Source organism: Bos mutus, chromosome 24, assembly GCF_027580195.1.
Source record: "Bos mutus isolate GX-2022 chromosome 24, NWIPB_WYAK_1.1, whole genome shotgun sequence".
In the NCBI taxonomy this organism is placed as follows: domain Eukaryota; kingdom Metazoa; phylum Chordata; class Mammalia; order Artiodactyla; family Bovidae; genus Bos; species Bos mutus.
This window is the reverse complement of record NC_091640.1, coordinates 28,736,592-28,757,583: the sequence shown is the minus strand read 5'-3', so window position 1 is coordinate 28,757,583 and position 20,992 is coordinate 28,736,592. Positions and strand designations below refer to the sequence as shown.

Genomic DNA, 20,992 nt, shown 5'->3' with positions numbered 1-20,992 from the left:
TAAAATTATCAGCAAATACTCATTATGGTGAGTATATTCATTTCCAGTGACAAGGGCATAATTACAGCCTGTGATAGACTCTTCATACACTTTCTGTACCCCAACACTCCTTGGTCTCCATGTACACAGTTAAGTCCCTTTCATAAAACCCGGAGCATGAATTCACTTTTTAAAATGGTTACCGACACTTCAGTCCCTGAAACTCTGATTTAATTTGAATGGCTGGCCATGGTGATGATTTATCTAATTTCAAGTCCTTGATAAGATAAGCTCAACCCAATTATACCATTATTGTTGGGAGAAAATCGCATTCACAGTGCAGCTTCCAGAAATGTGCTGCTGTGAAGAAGGCTCTGTCAATAACGTCAGTGTTCAAAGTCCTTCCTGAACATGTTCCCAAAACAGCACCCTGCCCAAGGGTTGTTCTCCAAGGTTAAGACACGAAAAAGCCAGCCCACAAGTCCTGCCTGCTAACCCACAGGTTACAGAGCTATTAGCAAACACCTCCAGGTTCAACGTCGGGGGCTGAAGACTAGCCTTTTTTCCACCTAAGGTTATCTTGAGTAGTTTATGTCTGGTCTTTGAACAACCGCACTGTATAACCCATAGATGGGGACTGCTTCTTCCCTTCTCGAAGCTTCTTTCCATGTGGGAAGAATTCTACTTTTCTAATTCTCTCACCTCTTCCAGGCTTCCCAGGTGGCGCTAGTGGTCAAGAACCTGCCTGCCATTGCAGAAGATGTAAGAGACCTGGGTTTGACTCTTGGGTTGGGAGGGCATGGCAACCCACTCCAATATTCTTGCCTGGAGAATCCCATGGACAGAAGAGTCTGTCAGGCTACAGTCCATAGGGTCGCAGATGACTGAAGTGACTTAGCATGCCTGCATGCATATTCTCATGAGTGTAAAGTGGAGTTTCTAAAGGGTGAGATACCTTCACAGAGTAAATGCAGAAGCAGGTACCGGAAACCCACTGTCTTCTATTAAGCCAGACTAGAGATCTGCAAAAATATAAAAGCACAATGCTACTCTTCCTACTAATTTCGCTGCTCTGTTTTGGAAAATATAGTTATATTTTTCATATAAATTGGTCTTTGTGTTACATAGGTAATGGGTTTAATACGTTTAAATGAATTAAATCGATACAATTTCCTCAGTTTAATTTCTAATATGCTAAACAACGATAGATATTACCCGCATTATAGAAACTCATTAGGGCACTTAATGATTTTTTTTTTAAGTGGAAAAGGGTCCTGTGACCAAGAAATGTGTGAATTGCTGCTCTAGAGAGGAGAGGGATAAACTGAACTTATCTGAAGGCTGAATTCGAAAGAACAATCTGGGCAGCTGGTGCCCAGCTCTGGCCCCTACTCCTCCCACCTGGGAGTTGCAGGCCCACAGAAAACAAGCGTGGTGATCTCATTTTCCATGCTGGGAGTTCATGGATCCCTGGCAGCACTTGTGGGGGAGGGGGGTTCAGCATCACCTGCAACGGAGTGAGCCTGGCTGTGGAATTCTGGGGTTCAACATTGACAAGAGACAAGCCCAAGGATAAAGGCCATGCCCTCCAAACCAGATCCTTTCAAAACCATGGGGAGATTTTCCCTTTCAGAATTGTTGACTCTTCTGGCTTCTCTTTCATTCAGTTCAGAACTTGGTACAGGGAAGAAAGGTCTTACTTACTGCGCCCCTGCAGAGACTTGGTGTACGAATTGGAGACCTTGAGAAAGAGTGAAAAAAGAATCCAATGTTGGAGAAGAAAACAGTCTCAGAGGTTCTGGGGCTCTGGGCAGAGGAGAAAGGGTGCTTTCCTAGGGCCCTGTCTGTTTTTTAACTTGGTGGTTTACAGCCTTGATTGTGCTGTGTGGTGGGTTTTTATAGGTGGGCAGGTAGCTTTTAACATCAAAAGGCTTTAATTCCTAAACCACAGGGTATTTTGATCTTGATGTGTGACCACAACTCATGGTGGTTATTCTCCAGGAAAGCGGCTGTTTACAGAGCTGGGACCCAGAACAAAGACAGTAGACTTCAGGGAAGGCCAAGGAGACGGGCCACTGGGTGACCCCAGCCAAGGGGCAAAGGCCTTTGGGTGAGGACTGAAGCAGAACAGCCTTGGGAAAGGCCTGAGACAGCTCAGGACACAGTGAGGTGGCCATGAATGAGCAGAGACCGCCGAAGCACAGAAAAAGGGGATTCTTTCACCATCTCCAGCCTAAAGACGAGTGAGCAGAACACTATTTGCTATTTTTAAATGGCAGTGAATTCAAGAGCCCTAGGGAAGTTCTCACTTTAAATTATGAATGACAGGTCAAGGAGGGCAGCATGGATCGTCCACTTCTAATTCTGCCCTGCACTCAGAGACCAAGAAGGCGCTTCTCCACTTCTTGGCCCTTGGGCACAGGCTCAAGGCTCCGCCTCCACCAAGTGGTCTGGACCAGTCTTTACAAACTAAGGAGAAATCTTCCCCTGCAGATGGCCTTTTTTGGCCAAAGCAACTGCACAGCAGGTGGTGAGAGATGGAAAACACATGCTCCCAAGACAGTGTGTCCCCCGGCCACCCACCCAATGGCACCCACACGGGGGACAGCACTGGGCTGAGAGTCTCGAGGGGCTCACAGCTGGAGGCCAGGTAGGAGGTCTGAATGCACTGGCTGCAAAGCTCATCTGGGAGTGGCTCCCTGGGGGAGGTTAAATTTAGCATTTTGTATTTACCTGGGGGGGGGGAGGAGATTCACCTGTGTATTCTTGGTTCTCTTTCAGAAAGCTGGCATTTGAGAGCTGCCACCTATGTGCAAGGTCAGAAATACCCCTTGGTGGTGATCCCATTTTGAGGTTCCCTGCCTTCTCATCCAGCATATTTGATCTCTGTTAAGTCTTCATTTTCCCTTTGAACTGAGTGCTTAGCTCAAAGGTCACGACTTACAGACAAGAGGTTTAACCCGATTAGCAAGAGGGAAAGACTCAACCAGGGAAGGTTCTCACCACCCACTGGGAGTCCTTCCCTCAGATGTCACCTGCTTCCTATCTCGGGACATTTAAGAATAGGCTCTAAGGTCATAATGTCACCTAGGAAAACTCTTTCAAGAAAAATTGGTGATTCCATTGACTATATATTTGCTTTATTGCAGTGCTCTAGAATATAACACGTAATATCTCCGAGGTGTGCTCAGGCTGCTGTGACCACCCAGTTAGGTTTGAAGACTTTCTATTAAGTGCTCGTGTGCTCAGTCGTGTCTGTCGACTCTTCACGACCCTATGGATTGTAGCCCACCAGGCTCCTCCGTCCATGGGTTTCCTAGAGTGAGTTGCCATTTCCTCTCCTGGGTTGGGAAGAGCCCCTGGAGAAGGACTGTCTATAAAGTGAAGATATAGTACTCTCTCTATAGTAAAGCTATTGATCTTTTAAAACTTCAAGAGGCTGAGAGCAAGACAGTCCTGAGAGAGTCCGTCTCCCCCTCTGCGGATGACTGCCCCTCTTCTGGATGAGCACACACTTGATGAGTAAAGAACATACCTTCCATGGTTAATCCAAACCCTGCAGAAGGTTTAGTGGAGCCCTGACTCCCCACCTTTCATGGAGAGGAGCTACACAAGCCACACCACTCCTGATCTCTGTCAACCTTTCTGGCCAGTTTAGATGAAATGACTGGGCATACAGAGCCTGGCCCCTTCTTCACCTCTTTTTCCTTTTGGGAGCCCAGCCTCTCTCCATAGTGCAGATGTTGCTAGGCTGTGGGTGCACTGCAAGAGCAGGTTCCATAGGTGGGAGGCTAGTCTTCATCTAGCAGTGTTAAAGATGGGAGGCTGGGAGCAGGCAGGGTATTAAGTCAGAAATCCAAAGTATTTAAACCACATTCTCCATCCTTGTCTTGGTCACTAATAAAGGTTGCACTTTGGTCCTCTGGGCTCCTCTGGTGGCTCAGATTGGTAAAGAATCTGCCCAAAAGGTGGGAGACCCAGGTTCAATCCTTGGGTCGGGAAGATCCCCTGGAGAAGGAAATGGCTACACACTACAGTATTTTTGCCTAGAGAATCCCTTGGACAGAGGAGCCTGGGCGGCTAGAGTCCATGGGGTCACCAAGAGTCAGACACGACTTAGCGACTGAGCACACCTACTGATTCGTCTTAGAACCTGGATGGATAAGAAGAATTATTTATTAGGGTCTCTTTACAGGCCCCAAAATAACCTACAAAATCTCAACATTACTGAATACTCAGTCATGGCCAAGGCTAAAGATCAAAAAGAAGCCAGGACAAATAACATCCTTGTATCACCAGCAGGGCCGCAAGCAAGTCCACCAGGATGGCTGGATGATGAGGGTCCAAGATTAGACCACCAAGCCTCTACAAGTGCTCAGAGAAGCCCAAGTCCTGGGAACAGAATCACATGTGTCTCTGCCTTACTGGGTGTCTACAGTTCTAAGCCAAGCCAGCTTGAGGTCAAGAAAAATTGCAATTCACAGCACTGTCAACCACTCATCAATTACTTGTATTTCTTAAAATCACCACTAGGGGGGTGTTTGGCCACAGATGGGATTACCTACTTACAGGGTCTGTGTGTGAATGCTCAGTAGTATCTGACTCATCGCCTTCCCATGGACCGTAGCCCGTCTGGCTGCTCTAGCCATGGAATTTTTCAGGCAACAATACTGGAGCAGGTTGCCATTTCTTCCTCCAGGGGACCTTCCCAACCCAAGGATGGAACCTGCATCTTCTGCACTGCAGGCAGATTCTTTACCGCTGAGCCATAGGGGGAAGCCCACTTCATGGTTGCTAAGTCACTTCAGTCATGTCCGACACTGTGCAACCCCATAGACGGCAGCCCACCAGGTTCCCCCGTCCCTGGGACTCTCTAGGCAAGAACACTGGAGTGGGGTGCCATTTCCTTCTCCAATTCATAAAAGTGAAAAGTGAAAGTGAAGTTGCCAGTCCTGTCCGACCCTCAGCGACCCCATGGACTGCAGCCTTCCAGGCTCCTCAGTCCACAGGATTTTCCAGACAAGAGTACTGGAGTGGGGTGCCACTGCCTTCTCCGACTGGTAGCCTATCCTAATTCTGGCTCAATGTTAGATTTTCCCATTCATAAGTCCAAAGGTTGATCCAGGAATGGAGACCCCTTGAAGCCTTCATTCTAAAGTCCAAATTCTCCTCCAGGCTGCAATCCTATAAAATCTTGAATAGAAAGATATATCTTCCGCCCACTGGGTCAGGTCTCAGAGATTCTGAGGACCTGACTGTCACCAGGGAGAATACTGCACAAGCCCTGGGAGGTGTGCCTTTGGGTGAATGGGTTAAGCCAGGCTGCATTCAGACTGCTGTAAAATGGATAATGATAACAATGCCGACTTATCTCAGGGACATGAGATAAGTAATCTTCAGAGAAGATTATATGAGACAATGCAGGCAGACTACCTGGCCTGGCACATAGTTAGCACTCCTCAAATATTAGATTTAATCACATGAGTTAGCTATCCAGAAACCACACTGCTTGGAAAGATACCACACAAGCCATGATTGAAAGTGTTAGGCAAAGACAGTGGGCAACAAGTCGCAAAGCCAAGGTACAGATGAGTTACAAACTTCGTGCGGTAGGGTTCATATAGACAACTCAAGGAGGACGAAAGACCAGAAGACATACAAAAACAATCTCTATCTCCTTGGTAACCGAAAGAATGCAAACTGAACCCAAAAAGAGATACCATTATGCAGTCCACCATATTGTTAAAAAATGTTAAAACTTAACAAGAACATGTATACTAAGTTATGGAAAAAGAAAAATATGTACGTGGTGTTGGTGGACCAGATATTTTTATATATACACATATACATACATACATATACATACATACACACATATACACAGTACATTTCCACAGATGCATGATATACACATTTACATAAACATGTCTCTATACGTAAACACACTTCTATGTATTTACATATATTAGTATATATGAAACTTAATATGTAAATGGAATATATACACAGATGATATGACTATAAAGAAAATCAACTAATAATTACCACAAAAATGAAGATAACGGTTATGTCTGGGAGGAAGGAAGGAAATGGGAACAGTACTCTGGAAACTTCCAAGGCACCAGTAATATTCTATTTCTCAACCTGTCTAGTAGTTGTATTGACATATTTTGTATACTTTAATTACTATTTAAACTGCATATATGGTTTATATACTCCTCTACATGTACCGCATTTTACAACAGAAGAAGTTGTTTTAAAAAGTCAATCTTGCCTTCATATTTTTACCTCCATTCAAATAAACACCAAAACTAGGAACACAGGCTCAGACATCAGGCTGCTGGCATTTGCATCCTAGCTCCATCACTTAGCTCAGATGCTAAAGAATCTGCCTGCAATGTAGGAGACCCCGGTTTGATCCCTGGGTCCAGAAGATCCCCCTGGAGTAGGGAATGGCTGCCCACTCCAGTACTCCTGCCTGGAGAATTCCATGGACAGAGGAGCCTGTCGGGCCCATGTGGTCACAAAGAGTAGGACACAACTGAATGACTTTCACTCACTCCATCACTTAACAAAATATCTTTGGGTGCCTCAGTTTAACCTGTGCTTTGCTCTCTTCTTTTGTAAATAGGTACAACTTTCTTGCAAATTAAATGAGTGAATACAAGTAAGTACTTAGAACAGTGTCTGGCACATAATAATTACTCAAAAATGATGCAATATTATTAAGACAGAATGAAACTAAGCTAAATGCAACAGTTTCTGCATCTAATCATCAATAAATCACCAGAATCTACAAGAACAATAAATCTATCTTTACTCTGTTTTCATAAATTCTGTACTTGCATCAACAGTATATGATAAGAATACCCTCAACTCTCTAGTCTCCACTGAGTTATCATGTTAAAAGCATTCAGAGACTAAATAACTTACTCTGGTTCCAGGCTAGTCTTAACACACACACATACACCAATACACACTTGTGTCCACAGCAGAACACTAAAGAATTAAAAGACCGAGTGGGAGGGGTACTGGGGGAGAATGGATAACTATATATGTACGGTTGAGTCCCTTTAGTGTTCACCCGAAACTATCATAACAGTGTTAATCGGCTATACCTCAACACAAAATGGTTTTGGTGTTAAAAAAAATTTTTTTTTTAATCTTTTAAAAAACTTACATCACAGAAGCAAAGAGGCAGACTTGGAAGACACCAGAAGAGCTCCTGTTTTATTACCTGTAATTCCCAAATCAAACTGCTGGCAGAATAACACTCCATATAGATTAATCCCTTTCCCTAATTGTATCAGCTTAGGCAACATCTGTTAAAACTGAAGGAGGAATGTTAAAATATGTGTCCTTCAGTTGTGGCTTCTGCATGTGGTCTAAGGCGCACTGGCAGCCTCCCATGCAGAGGATGATGAGTTATCCCACTGGAACACAGAAGAGAGCTTTGAACATATCAAGTACTCAAACTCAGTCAAATAATTAAACTACTCCTTGATTATGTTTGTGTAAAACAAGGGTAATGACTATGCCCCCAAATCTTCAATTAAAGATCTTACATCTTGTTTACCATATGAAAGCACTTTTCTAAATGATGTAGATATATCAGCCCACTTACTCTTCCTAACAACCTTATGACAGATACTACTTATTATCCTCATTTTACAAACGGACATACGGCGAGATAGAAATGCCACATGTGCTGTCCAGGCTCACACAACCTGGTGTCAAAACCAGGGACCCCAAAACAGGCCATCCAGCCCGAGTCAACATTCTTAACCACTACACACTGCCTCCCTAGCACAATCAGAGAGAGAAAAACAGACACCCAAAACTCTACGGCAACTCGCACTTAGTAAAGAAAGCATTTCTGTTGAGAAAAACAGAAATTTTATTTGATAAAAGACAGCCACCCACCTGTTACTCTGTGTGTGTTATATGCATCAATTCTGGGGAGAAAAATAAAGCAAGGCCCTCTGCTACTGCTACTAAGTCACTTCAGTCGTGTCCGACTCTGTGTGACACCATAGACGGCAGCCCACCAGGCTCCCCCGTCCCTGGGATTCTCCAGGCAAGAACACTGGAGTGGGCTGCCATTTCCTTCTCCAATGCATGAAAGTGAAAAGTGAAAGTGAAGTCGCTCAGTTATGTCCAAGTCTTCGAGATCCTACGGACTGCAGCCTAACAGGCTCCTCTGCCCATGGGATTTTCCAGGCAAGAGTACTGGAGTGGGTTGCCGTTGCCATCTCCTATTTTAATTATGAAGAACCAGTAAATAAGATATCAGAATGTGAACAATTCTTGACAAACCCATTACATACACAAAAACACTAGAAAAAGTTATCTCACTGTGTTCCAAAATGCTTTTACTCTAGGCCATAAAATGTTATATGCCATCCATCTATAATCCATTGTTATCTACATTCAAATATACCACTATCCCCCTTTTAAACAAAGTTCCATCAAGATAGCCTCTAATAAAGGGGAAGACCATAAACCAAATCATAGATTTAATTCAGTTTCATTTACAAGGTACTCAGCTACGAATCAACTGGAAAATTAAATTAATGGCTATGCTAGTCTCCCCAAATGTTCTTAGTTATCTGTCAAACAAAAAAGAACTGTAAGTAAAATTTAATGCTGAAAACATAAACACTATATGTATACAATTGCTTTTATGGTAGAAAACTGTTTGCAAGGGTTAAATACAAGTGAAATACCAAACAGGTATCAATAAGCTAAAGTCATACAAAGGGTACAATCTTTTTAAACACTGAAAAATAAACACACACTCCTATGTGTGTGTGTGTGTGCCTGGTTGCTCAGTTGTGTCCAACTCTGCAATCCCATGGACTGTAGCCCACCAGGCTCCTCTGTCTATGGGATTTCCGAGGCTAGATTACTGGAGTGCGTCTCCATTTCCTTCTCCCGAGGATCTTCCTGACTCAGAGATTGAATCTGCATCGCTTGCATCTCCTGTATTGGCAGAAGGATCCTTTACCGCTGTGTCACCCGGGAAGCCCAAAGTCCACTCGTGTACAAACATAAATAAATCAGAGCTTCCTTGAAGCAAACAAACCCTGCTGGGCCATTACCTCAGGACGTGGATCCTTTAGTCCTCATCCTTATGCATGGACTCCTCCACCTAGATTCTAGGTCTACTCAACAAATATTATACATGGAGAGAAAAGGCCTCCAGAAAGAAGAACTTGGGACAAGTATGGAGCTCTGTATCCTTCATGGCAACCTCTAAGATCTTTAAAAAGGCTACACAGACACAGAAGAGGATCAACTATCCCCAAAGATGCACCAACCTTCTGGAAAACGAGGAGTCCGTGGTATTGTAACCCCCAACTGAAACTTTTTTAGGTAAAAATAAATCTGGGTAGGGCCTCCTTGAGAAGTGGGTCACTAGGAAGCTCAGAGTATTAAGAAGCATTGCTGCAAAGATTAGTCTTAACACCGAAATCTTCCGCATGAAGATGTCAAATCCAAAAGATCCTGAGTGTTTTGTCTCTACCTTCCTTCTGATAAAAAGGGAAGGGCAAGAAAAGGTGTAACTTACTAAATTCCAAAGTCTTCAGCTTTTGGCTGAAGCAACACTGCCAATTTACCAGAACTGCAGGAGAAGATATCTAGATAGGAAAATCCACAAGTTTTTTCATGGTTTGACACCACAAACCACTGTAAACATTCAAGTGACCTTTAGATGCAATGAAATGGCCTGTTTTTATTGTTGCTTTTAAATCAGTTTTCACCTTCCTCAACCTCCCAGATACTTCCATAGCATCCAGAAGCCTTTCCTAACCTTGTGACTATTAAAAAAGACATAAGACACACATACACAGACAATTCTACAAATTGAGTGAAAAGTACAAAACAGTATATAGTGGATGACTTCATAAAATATGGGGATAAGCTAAACTGATATCTGCTATTAGAAGTCAAGTTGGATGGCATCACTGACTCTATGGACATGGATTTGTACAAACTCTGGGAGACAGTGAAGGACAGGGAAGCCTGGTGTGCTGCAGTCCCTGGGGTCACAAAGATTCGGACACGACTCAGTCACTGGACAACATATAGTTGCCACTGAAGGGATGGTTAAAATTGAAGAGGGTGTCCCTGGGATGCTGGAAATGCTGTGTCTTGACTGAGCACTGATTCAATACTATGATCAATTAATGAACACTCAGCACGGTCCTATACACATCTGTTATTTCCATAAAGGCTGAGTATGAGTGTGTAAAATTTAAATTCTGAATTCCCTGAAATATGAGAAGACATGAAAACCTAATCTTGGAGATGCTCTTGTTGGTACCAAAGGAGCTGTGAAAGCCTAATACTTTGGTTGCAGAAAACACACTTTTCTTTACTTACTGGACCGGAAAGCCGTAAAGAATGAACTGCAGACTTTGAACTGTTGTGTTAACCAATTAAGACAACAAAAGAAAAAAAAAATTAAAGTGGTCACAGTCTCTGGTTTATTAAAGATTTGTGTTAAGCAAAGGGATTATATCATATTCTTCAAACTTCATAAATTTAATGTTTTTTTAAGTCATTTATTTCAGAGTTCGCTTTAACAGCTCCCTGACCCAACTAAGAGACATTTAGTTTGCAATTACAGTCAAGCCAAGTGTATCCACCCACCAACAATAGGTCAAGTTACAAAAAAAAAAAAAAAAAAAAAAACAGTTCTAGGCTTTCTGGGCAGCAAACAAATCAGTGGGTACTCAGTAACCCCACAAAACAGTCCCATAAACTTGTTGTAGGTGTGGGCATCTATATTTTTAAAAGATGCCAACTAATTTCATTTGTGGGAGAAAAGGTAATTCAAACTATTCAAACATGGAAAACCTGCCATGAAACATTAAAATATTTTACTACTTAATGATAGAATCTCTTGCATGTACTTTTATAAAGAAAAGAACACTAAACAGACACAGTTTCAAAAAAAACAACACACACAAAAAACCCCAAACACAAAAAATGTGGGTTGGGTCAGGTTTTTGTGGCTCTTACAAAGTATTTTAAGTTCCAAAATGCATTCAAAAATTATTTTTTGAGTACTTATCAACACATTATTTGTTGATGAAGACAATTTGAAGAACATCATGAAAATGATTATAAATCATTTACCTGGAATTATTTTTTCTTCTCTAAGGAAAAAAAGAAATATATATATAATGAAAATCTTAACCAAGTATTAAATTTTGGTTTCAAATGTCAAAATAAAATATTTAAGGTCAAAATTAAAGAATGAAGCTCAAAAGTTAACTACTTTACAAAAATCTTATAAACTCAGTAGTGAGGAACTGCAATTTCCTTCTACTGTGGAATTTTTCCCTGAATATCAAATTAAAAGCATCCCAGCCTGGTAGAAGGAGAAAACCATGGGCTTTGCAGTCAGGCTTAACTCTGCTATAAAGAGATATCATTCCACTCAGGATTCTCACAATAAATACTCAGACTGTCTGACTTTCTCTTTCATCATCTCTATAAAATGGGAATAAAACCACAAGGTTTTATTTATTTATTTATTTATGTCACAAGGATATGGAAATAATTAAGTAAGGTAATTTACTAGTTTCTTCCCTGAAATTAAAAATATTTTATCCTTAAGGTTTTGTATTATTATACCAGACACTGTTTTTTAAAAAAAAGATTTGAAGAGATGGCAGCAAATTATCTGAAGTTTCAAGTAGTTTTATTTGGTGTTATGTGCTTTTTTGAGTTATATGAATGACCTACTGACTATTACTAAAAATAAACTGTTAAAAGTCTTCGAATTGACTATTGGGGAAAAAAAATAAAACACTGAAAAGGCATTTCTTAGAATCCTTACTGGAAGTAATAATATGAATTTAGATACTTTTTTTTTTTAATGTGTGAATCATTTATTTTTTAACCAATTTTACTGTGGTATAATTTACATACAATAAAAATGCACCCATTTTAAGAGTACAGTTCAAAGAGTTTCAAAAAGTATACATTCATCAACCCATTACCATCAAGATCTAGAACATTTCTGTCACCCCCCCAAATTACCTCCTGCGCCTTTGTAACCAATCTTTTGTCTCCATGTCCAGCCCCAAACAACCATTAAACTATTTCCTGTCCCTACAATTTAGATTTCCCTTTTCCAAAATTTTACAAATTTCAACACTAAGGCAACAGAAGAACATTGAATAATCTCAAAACTTATTTTAATAATAAGGATAAAAGAGTCATGTCACATTTTCAGTTCCAATAATTTCTGGAACAAAGATTCCAAATTATGATCCTTTAACTTTTTCTTTTTTACTAATTCTTTAATCCAACAAAACATTAAATTATATATCAGCATTGGGGTATGGAAACTCCATATAAAAGTTTTAAATGATGAATATCAAGTATAATTTTTTTTAAAAACACAAAAGCAAATATTAAAACTACAACCATAAAAATATATGATTGTACATAAACATGCTATGGTCAAGTTAATTTTTTAAATTAACATAAAAACAATACTAAAATTATAATATATAGTAGTATGCTGCTGCTGCTGCTGCTGCTAAGTCGCCTCAGCAGTGTCCGACTCTGTGCAACCCCATAGACGGCAGCCCATCAGGCTTCCCTGTCCCCAGGATTCTCCAGGCAAGTACACTGGAGTGGGTGGCCATTTCCTTCTCCAATGCATGAAAGTGAAAAGTGAAAGTGAAGTCGCTCAGTCATGTCCAACTCTTAGCGACCCCATGGTCTGCAGCCCACCAGGCTCCTCCGTCCATGGGATTTTCCAAGCAAGAGTACTGAAGTGGCATAGGCAGGTATATTTTGTAAAAGAAAATTTAAGAATGGATCATGGATCAAACACTTCTCCAAGTCACTCGATTATGAATGCCATATTGTATTTATAATAGCACCTCCTTTTAAATGACTCAAGCTGTTTTAAAACCCCACTAATTCTCCCAATGCTACTTGGGAAAAACCCAAGTTCAATAGCTTCCTTACTGGAGAGTGTAGACCAAAACATCCGACTCTAACACTAAATGTTTTTCTGAATCTCAAGTTCTAGGTTCAGGTAAAGTCTACTTTAGATAACTTTTTCACTATCAGAACAGATGAAAAATTAAATATTCAGTCAGTCAAGAGAATGGAAGAAATATCATGATGGGTTAACCAGCCAGTATAATCTCTCAGGTGGTTAACTCAGCATAGTGTGGTCACTTCATGATACAACATGGAAACTATTACATAACTACACGTTATATTTAGCCAATCTTTCTTGAATTTACTTATAAGCTCAGCCTACTACAGGCTGTTCTCAACTCAACTTTAGGATGTTCTCATAGGTCATCTTCATCTTATTTCTACTGTGCTTAATTTTCTATTCAGCAATAGCTTCTATCTGTGGTCTACATCCAACTCTTCTTCATTCAGAGGCCCTGAAATCCCACTGATGATTTCAGTGGTCCTAACCTGAATCTTTTCTAGGTACCTGAGTATGCCAAAAACATTAGGTGGCTTAACAATAATTTTCTTGACTGTAACCAGAGGTTCTCAAATCTGACTGCATATTACTCCATAATTTATTAAATCAGTCTCTACTGATGGACTTTCAGAGGGTCATCTAATCCGATCTTTTGCAATTATAAACAGTGCCTCAATGCATATACCTATATTTGTAAATATCACATATATATCACGAATACAAACATATCTGTAAAAGTGACTAGAGAAGAACTTGCTAGGTCAAGGCGCCATATTCTTTTTTTAAAAAGTTGTTTTTTTTTTTTAATTTACAAAGTGTTAGTTTCAGCTGTACAGCAAAGTGATTCAGTTAAACATAAGTACATATATATATATATATATATATGTTCTTTTTCAGATTCTTTTCCCTAATAGGTTATTACAAGATACTGAATATAGTTCCCTATGCTATATAGAGAAGCCTATCAGTAGAGATAGGTCTACTAATAGGTCCTTGTTGTTTATCTGTTTTATATATAGTAGTATGTTATCTCTTAATCCCACTCCTAATTTATCCCTCAACCCTTTGCCCTTTCAAAACTGTAAGTGTACTTTCTAAGTGCATCTATTTCTGCTGTGTAAATAAGTTCATCTGTATTATTTTGTTAGATTCCACATATAAGAGGTCTCATATGACATTGTTCTCTGATTTACTTAATTACTTAATTTACTTAATATGATAATCTCTAGGTTCATCCAAAAGGGCTATATTCTTAGTGCTGAATGACATATTATCATATATAATAAACTACTGTCAACAGTACTCAAAAAGCATACTCAGTCCTCTGAGTACCTGAAAATCCCTGCATTTCAGGTTAAAAATTAAAGTCATTCCAAAGTCTTTGAAAAGAATCATTTTGGGATATTTTAAGCAGCCCCAAGAGTCACAGAACTAGATAGTCCCTTAGAGATCAACTAATCCAACCAGGCCTATGGTTTTATTATTGAGGAAAATGAGGTCAGCAGAGTTTAAGAGACTAAACTACATCTGGACCAGATTAGAACCTCAGGCTTCCTGCCCTTGACCCTCGCTCTTGCCCTTCACACTATGTCAGGGCAGCTCACTTGCCCAGAACAAAGGTATTATTTACTCTCAGTGCTCAAATCACCTTGGATGACACACACAAAGTTATCAGTTAACTATCAGTTGATAGTTCATGCCAAACTGGTAAACATTGCAGGGGACATGTATGTGGAGTTCTAAACATGTATACTGTGTGTGTATATATGCAACCCAAGAGCCTGGGTGCTGTAAAATACAGTTGCAAGCTCAGAGAAGAAGTACTCTGGGTCCTAAAGACAATAACAAGGAGGAACTGAGCTTTATTCATGCACAACCTAAAATAGAGCTTAAAAACTTGATTGTAACAAAACCATAAAGTTCACATTTTTCAAAAGGTCCCATTTAGATCCTGAATTCACCTTCTGCCTGCTTTAAACTCATCACTTTATATGTGTAGAAGATGTAGCTTTTTCTACAATATTTATCTGTATCTTCTTCCTCCCTGGCATGAATAGGTTTGTTTAATTTAAAACTTATCTACATTTAGTTAAATACACAAAGACTAGCATCCGCTCAAATTAACTGAAAAATTCAAACAAAAGTAAGTTTGTAGAAGAAAACAAACAGAAATGGGAGGCGTAATGATTTGTTGGTACAAATTATGTTTCAACTTACAGTTCTAAACCCAACTTGAAAACAGATTCTAGAAGGTGTACTCGTGGCAGATGTGAAATAATTACTCAAATAACAAAATCTAAATTCCAAATCTATCCTATCGGATGGACAAAATTCACCACAAGTCTGTGCAGTGCTTAAACTTGATTAATTCTTGTATTTGAGCCAAAAGAGCAAATTTGAATAATGTTAACTTAGGCAAAGCCATAGAAAGTAGATACAAACACTACATTTCTTAAATAACAGCTGATTTTTCTTTAAAATCACTCTTCTAACTTGAGACTATCCCTTTGAAAATAGAATGGGGATTGGAGTTACTTAGGATTTCTTTAAAAGGCATTTTAAAGCAAGATTAACTGTTGGTTTAAGTCTTGACATTTCCCGATTAATAACCCTAAAGCTTAATGAGGCACAACAGATTTAAGAATTGAAAATTTTTAATGAAAATGGAAATTAAGGACAGTCTGGCGCAACACACGGTCACCAAAAATCTGTTTTAAATAGAACTCAATCTCTACATGTAAAAAATACAAACTATTTAAGAAGACTTTCCCCTTAAAATCTCAGTCCAAACTTTTAGAAGGCCAGGGCAGACTTTGATAAAAGTATGACAGTATACTCTGCAAGTAAATTCTAAACTTGCAGTTAAGGCCTAAAAAATTCGTGTAATTTTAATTTGTGTGTATATCTATATCATTTTAAGATATGCGTATAATATCTTAGGACACACTAATTATGTTTCAAGTTGCATTTAGTGCATTTGCAGTGCACTGCTGTCAGTAAGGGGGCTTCCCTGGTGACTCAGTGGTAGAAGAATCCACCTGCAAGGCAGGAAACGTGGGTTCAATCCCTGGGTCAGGAAGATCCCCTGGAGAAGGAAATGGCAACCCACTCCAGTATTCTTGCCTGGAAAACTCCATGGACAAGAGGAGCCTGGCAGGCTACTGTTAACGGGGGTGGCAAAAGTTGAACACAACTTAACAACTAAACAACAACAACAACACCTGTTAGTAATGACCATGTGCCAGAAATTTTAAAAAGGGCAAAGATACACAAAAGGAGAAGAGACTGTGAATACCAATTAATTTTTACTTTCAAAGGAACTTGAAATTCAAATAAACATAGAGAATACATAAATGTTTTATTCTTAAAATGATTGTGGTATCCTAGATTTTCCAGTCTAAAACAAAGCCTTCCCCCCTCCGCCCCACATTTTATGTATTGAAATTAATGCCATGAAAGTCCATACCTAATATGAGAAAATCACATATGGTTTGTGCATCTTTTTTCATAGGTCCTCATTCAGCATTGAAAGCAGAAATCTATGTGATAAGACTAAGAATCTAAAATATTTGTGAAACTTAGGGTGATGTCTTTGATGTTTCATAACCCATACAAATGTATTTAAAACAGAATAATGGAGCTATGCAGTTAAAATGAGAACCAGAAAAACAAAGCAAGCTTCTAACCTATTCATGACTGGATGGGTAGTAAAAGTATAATTGATCTTTTTTCCCTGATGATATATCTATTTAAGGATTTGAAAGTCACTTGTATGAAAGGAAAGCTTGTCATAACTTTGTGATATCCCTTGATCAGTGAAGTTTAATGCTCAAATTCTGCTTTTTTTTCTTTTTTAGAGGACAATGCTAATGCCTCAAGCTAAAATGAGCAAGAATAGAGAAAATCTTAAAAGCTGAATATCATAATATGCAAAATTGACTAGAATTATGTAAATCTAGGTAACAGAATAACTCAACTAGTAAAGATTCTCTTAAAGTGAAAAAAAAAAAGTGTTCCAAGTAAAACAAAGAACACTTCAGTTCATTAAAGGCATAAAGTCCTTTTGAATATTTAATTATTCTTTAACTGGTCTGAAAAAATAAGGCAACTCAGTATCTAAACTGATAATTTACTCATTCTTTTTTCTAAAACTCTTAGACTCCTTAGTCTGGCTTGAAGCTTGAAAAAAAAGGTAGAGTTTTAAAAAGCAGATGACTGCAGAGTGCAGAGGGGCCATTTTCACATTGCAGATAGATCTATGTTATTCCAGTATGTAAAGCAGACCATTAGCAAACAGTCATTTCCAATCTCGGTGTGTACAATCCACATAGCACACTTAACCCTAAAACTCATGTTGCATGAACTGCTCTGCTTCCACTTCTAATGACCTTGTAAATCACTCAGTGTTATTGCTTGACTCATACCCATGAATTACCCAAATAACTTGATGACAAAGTTTTAATCTCCCCTTTCCTCAAGGTTTTTGAAAGTCAACCTCGGGTTGGCCTGGAAGACACTGAGAAAGAACATACAACAGAAAAGGGAAGTGCACGATTTGACGTTTATAAATTATATATATATTTAATGCTTAAAAAAGAACATGGCCTACAAAATCCACACCTGGTTTCAAAGCAGATGACTCAAAGAGGAAATGAGATAGTTCCGTGGTACACAGATTAGTCCCATGAACCATTAGTCCATTGGTTATTAGTGACCAAGAAACGTCTCCTCCTATCCTAACTTCACTGCACAATATTCAATTAAAACTTACTTTCAGATCAAAAAGTTAGTGAGCATACCATCCAGAGCTGGACTGAACCTCTTAGGATTTATTATAAAATTGCCTATAAATAAGTAAGACCATGGTATGATGTTCAAAACAACATGTTTTTTAAAACAAGATTTTTCTAATCTACGAGGTATTTGTTTTTTAAATCTGATGTCTGGGAGGATTCTTAAGTTTATCTTGTTTTCCCCTTAACTTCAAACACTTGAAGTAGCACTTTTTTCCTTCCTCCCCTTCAGCCGAACCTCTTCAATAAACCCCCTTTTAAAAGAAGAAACAATAAATGAACTGACAGGAGGTGAAAGAATGAGGAGTGTGCGCTCCAAGAATAAAGGGCGGTTTTATAACAGGAGGTACTTTTGTTAGCAAGTGACTGGCAGGTCTCCTCCCCCAAGTAAGAAGAAATTCCATCCACTCCCCAAAAGTGCAGAGGCCAAAAATGTCCAGTAGAACAGTTCTGAAACCCCAGCGTCTGCAGAGAGCCGAGGGGGGCGGACTGGCGAATGGGGGAAGGGGAAAGAGAAAGAGACCAGCAGGAGAGGAAAGAACAAAAGGAGAAACCCAAGAAAGGAGAAAGGAACGGCGGGACCTGGGCGGCCCGCGAGCCAGTGGGAGGGAGAGAGCCTGAGAGTAGGCGAGCGCGACCCGGGGGAGGCGAGCGCGGAACGGGCGCACCATGGACAGGGCTCGGCGCGGCCCACACCCCTCTAGGGGGCGGCGGGAGGGAGCGCGCGAGACCGCGGGCGCCAGTCCGGTCCAGCCCCCGGCGCCCGCGGCCGGAGCGCGCCAGGCCCTGACCCGTGATGACCACGGAGAGCGGCGATCTGCACTATCTGTCCCTGCCCCGGTCGCCCCGGGCGCAGCGGCACTTCCGAACCGCGCCCGCACTTTTTGGAGCAGTCGCCGGCCTGCCACCCCCAGCCGTTGGCGGTGCGCTGGGGGCCCCCTGGGGCGGATTCCCCCCGAGACCCCTTCAGGCCATGAGGGCGGGCACGCCCCTCTCCCGCAGCCACCTCGGGCCCCCACCGCCCGCGGCGGCAGAAGCGGGACCCCCGGCCGGACCCCGCCCAGCACAGGGGGTCTCGGCCGCGGCGCGCGGCTTCCCTTCGCCAGACCCCGCTGGCGGGCCAAGAGGGGCCTCGGGGCATCCTCTGGCCCAACGCCGCGGGAAAGTTGGACGCTCGGCCGGGCTGGGGACTCGCGCGGAGTGGGGAGGGAGGCTGAGACCTGCCTGGAGCAGGTGCTTCCCGCCGCCGAGGAGCCTCCCGGTACCGATTCCAGGGAAAGGCTGACTGGCGCTCTCCCGAAGGCGTGAAAAGTGCGGAGGCTCCCGGTCAAGGCGCCCCCAGCACGCACGCAGGGCAGACGCAGCCGGACAGAGGGAGAGGAAAAACAGCCAAGTAACGGAACTTCTCCCCGCCCGGCGGGATAAGGGGCGTCCGGGGCCAGGGCCTGGGTGCGGAGGCGCGGACCCGCGTAGACTCGTCTGGGCAAGGGAGCGAGGTTTTCTTTTCAGGTAGGACCGACAGAGGAAATTGCAAGGGCAGGAAAACAAATAGCCAGCAATTCGACGCTGGGGTAAAGACAATAGGACCCTGGAGCCCTCGGGCACCGGGAGCCGCGCGGGTGCCAGGATGAGGTGGGGTGGAGGCAAGTCCCGTAACTAAGATACCAGAGTGAGAATTTCGACTGCAAACTCGAGACCCATCCCTGCAGAAATAAACAACAAAAAAAAATTGGAGCAAAGTGCTACGCGAAGGATGAGAAGCGTAGAAAACTGCAAAACCGGAGTGCTAGCCTAGCTCACCCTTCTGCTGCCTAGAGACACCCCCCGGGAGCTGGCTGGACCCCCGCAGGGGCAGTGGGGAGACCGTGATCAGCCCCTTTGGGCACCCGCCAAGAGAGGCGCGGGAGACCGGCTAGCCACGGGCGCCCTGCTCCGGCGCCCGGCCCGAGCCTCGTGTCTACGCAGCTCCCGGCCGCGCGGTGCGGCACCTCCCTTCCCGGGTGCGCAGCCCGGCCCCGCAGCGGCGCGGGGAACAAAGGGACCCGGCGCCGCCCGCCCCACCCCGCCCGCGGCCCGGCCCGCGGGGACCGCCGCGTACCTGAAGCAGGGCCGCCAGCAGCGGCAGCAGGGTCCGCGGCGCTCCCACTATCCGGCACATGGAGGCGGAGAGGGGCCGAGCGAGGAGCCGGAGGCGGCGGCAGCGGCAGCACCAACAGCGGCGCGGAGAGACGGCTCCAGGCAGTTTCCACCCCCTTCCCTTCCCTCCCCACCCCACCCCCTTCTCCGCTGCTCCGCGCTCCCCGCCAATGGAGAGCGAGCTGATGACAAATAGCGGGCCGCGGAGTCCGCGGGACTCGCACCACGAGTAATAAAACAGACCGAGATCAAGGAGCTGGGGAGGGGGCGGGGGAGAAGGCGGGCGTGCGCGTGAGGGTGTGAGTGTGTGCGTGTGTGAGTGTGTGGCCGCGGTGGCAGCGCAGGCTGCTCTGCTTCGGCCCCAAGCGCAGCGAAGCCAGGAGGGATGCAGGCGGCGGGGACCTTGGCCGGTGGAAGATGCGGAGGTGCAAGCGGAGCCGCGGGAGCTCCCAGGAGCTCCACAACGCGAGGTTTCGGGCTCGGGGTTTTGCTTCCTCCGGGTCCCCTCTCCAGGGCCGCCGGGCACGGCGAAGACGCCGGCGAGAGCGCCGCGGGGAGGGCGCTCGGGGCCGTGCGCGCTGTGCCCACAAAGGGCAGCAGTCCCGCCGGCCGGCGCCTCCGCTGCGTGGGGGCGGAGGACCGCTTCTTGGCGCCCCTTGCCGGTCCCCGGAGAGTTGGAGACTGTTCTCCGGCCTCGGCCGCGCGGGGATGAGGCCAGGGGTCGGCGCGGCCGCTCCCGCCGCGGCTCCGTCCCGCGCAGTTGCCACCGCGGCCGCCCCCGCTGCCCGCGCGCCGGTTCTCGGCCCGCGCCGCTCACTCGCGCGCGCCGCCCCACCCCCGCGTCGCTGCCGCCGCCCGCGCGCCCCGCTCGGCCTTCGCGCGCCCCGCTCGGCCTCCGCGAGCGCGATCAGGGCGAGCCGCCTCCGCCGCTGTCCCCGCGCTCGCCCGCCCCGCGCGCTGCCCGCTCCCAGCTCGGATTGCCTCCCGCCGCCGCCGCCGCCGCCCTCGCCCCCGCCTCCCTCCTCCGCCGAGCCTACCCGCCCGCGTCGTGGCCAATCGGAGGCCACCAAGCTGCAGCGGTAGCCGGCCGGATCCGCGGCAGCCGCCC

At 43.8% G+C, this 20,992-nt stretch overlaps 1 protein-coding gene across 1 annotated transcript in view; it reads right to left on the bottom strand.

Annotated features, from left to right (window-relative positions):
- CDH2 (cadherin 2) overlaps nucleotides 1-19,906 on the bottom strand; it is a 256,286-nt gene extending 236,380 nt beyond the window's left edge. The window contains 1 exon segment of the mRNA XM_070361804.1: nucleotides 19,847-19,906. Coding sequence (XP_070217905.1) covers nucleotides 19,847-19,906 — 60 coding nt within the window.
- Between the last annotated feature and the right edge of the window lie 1,086 nt (nucleotides 19,907-20,992).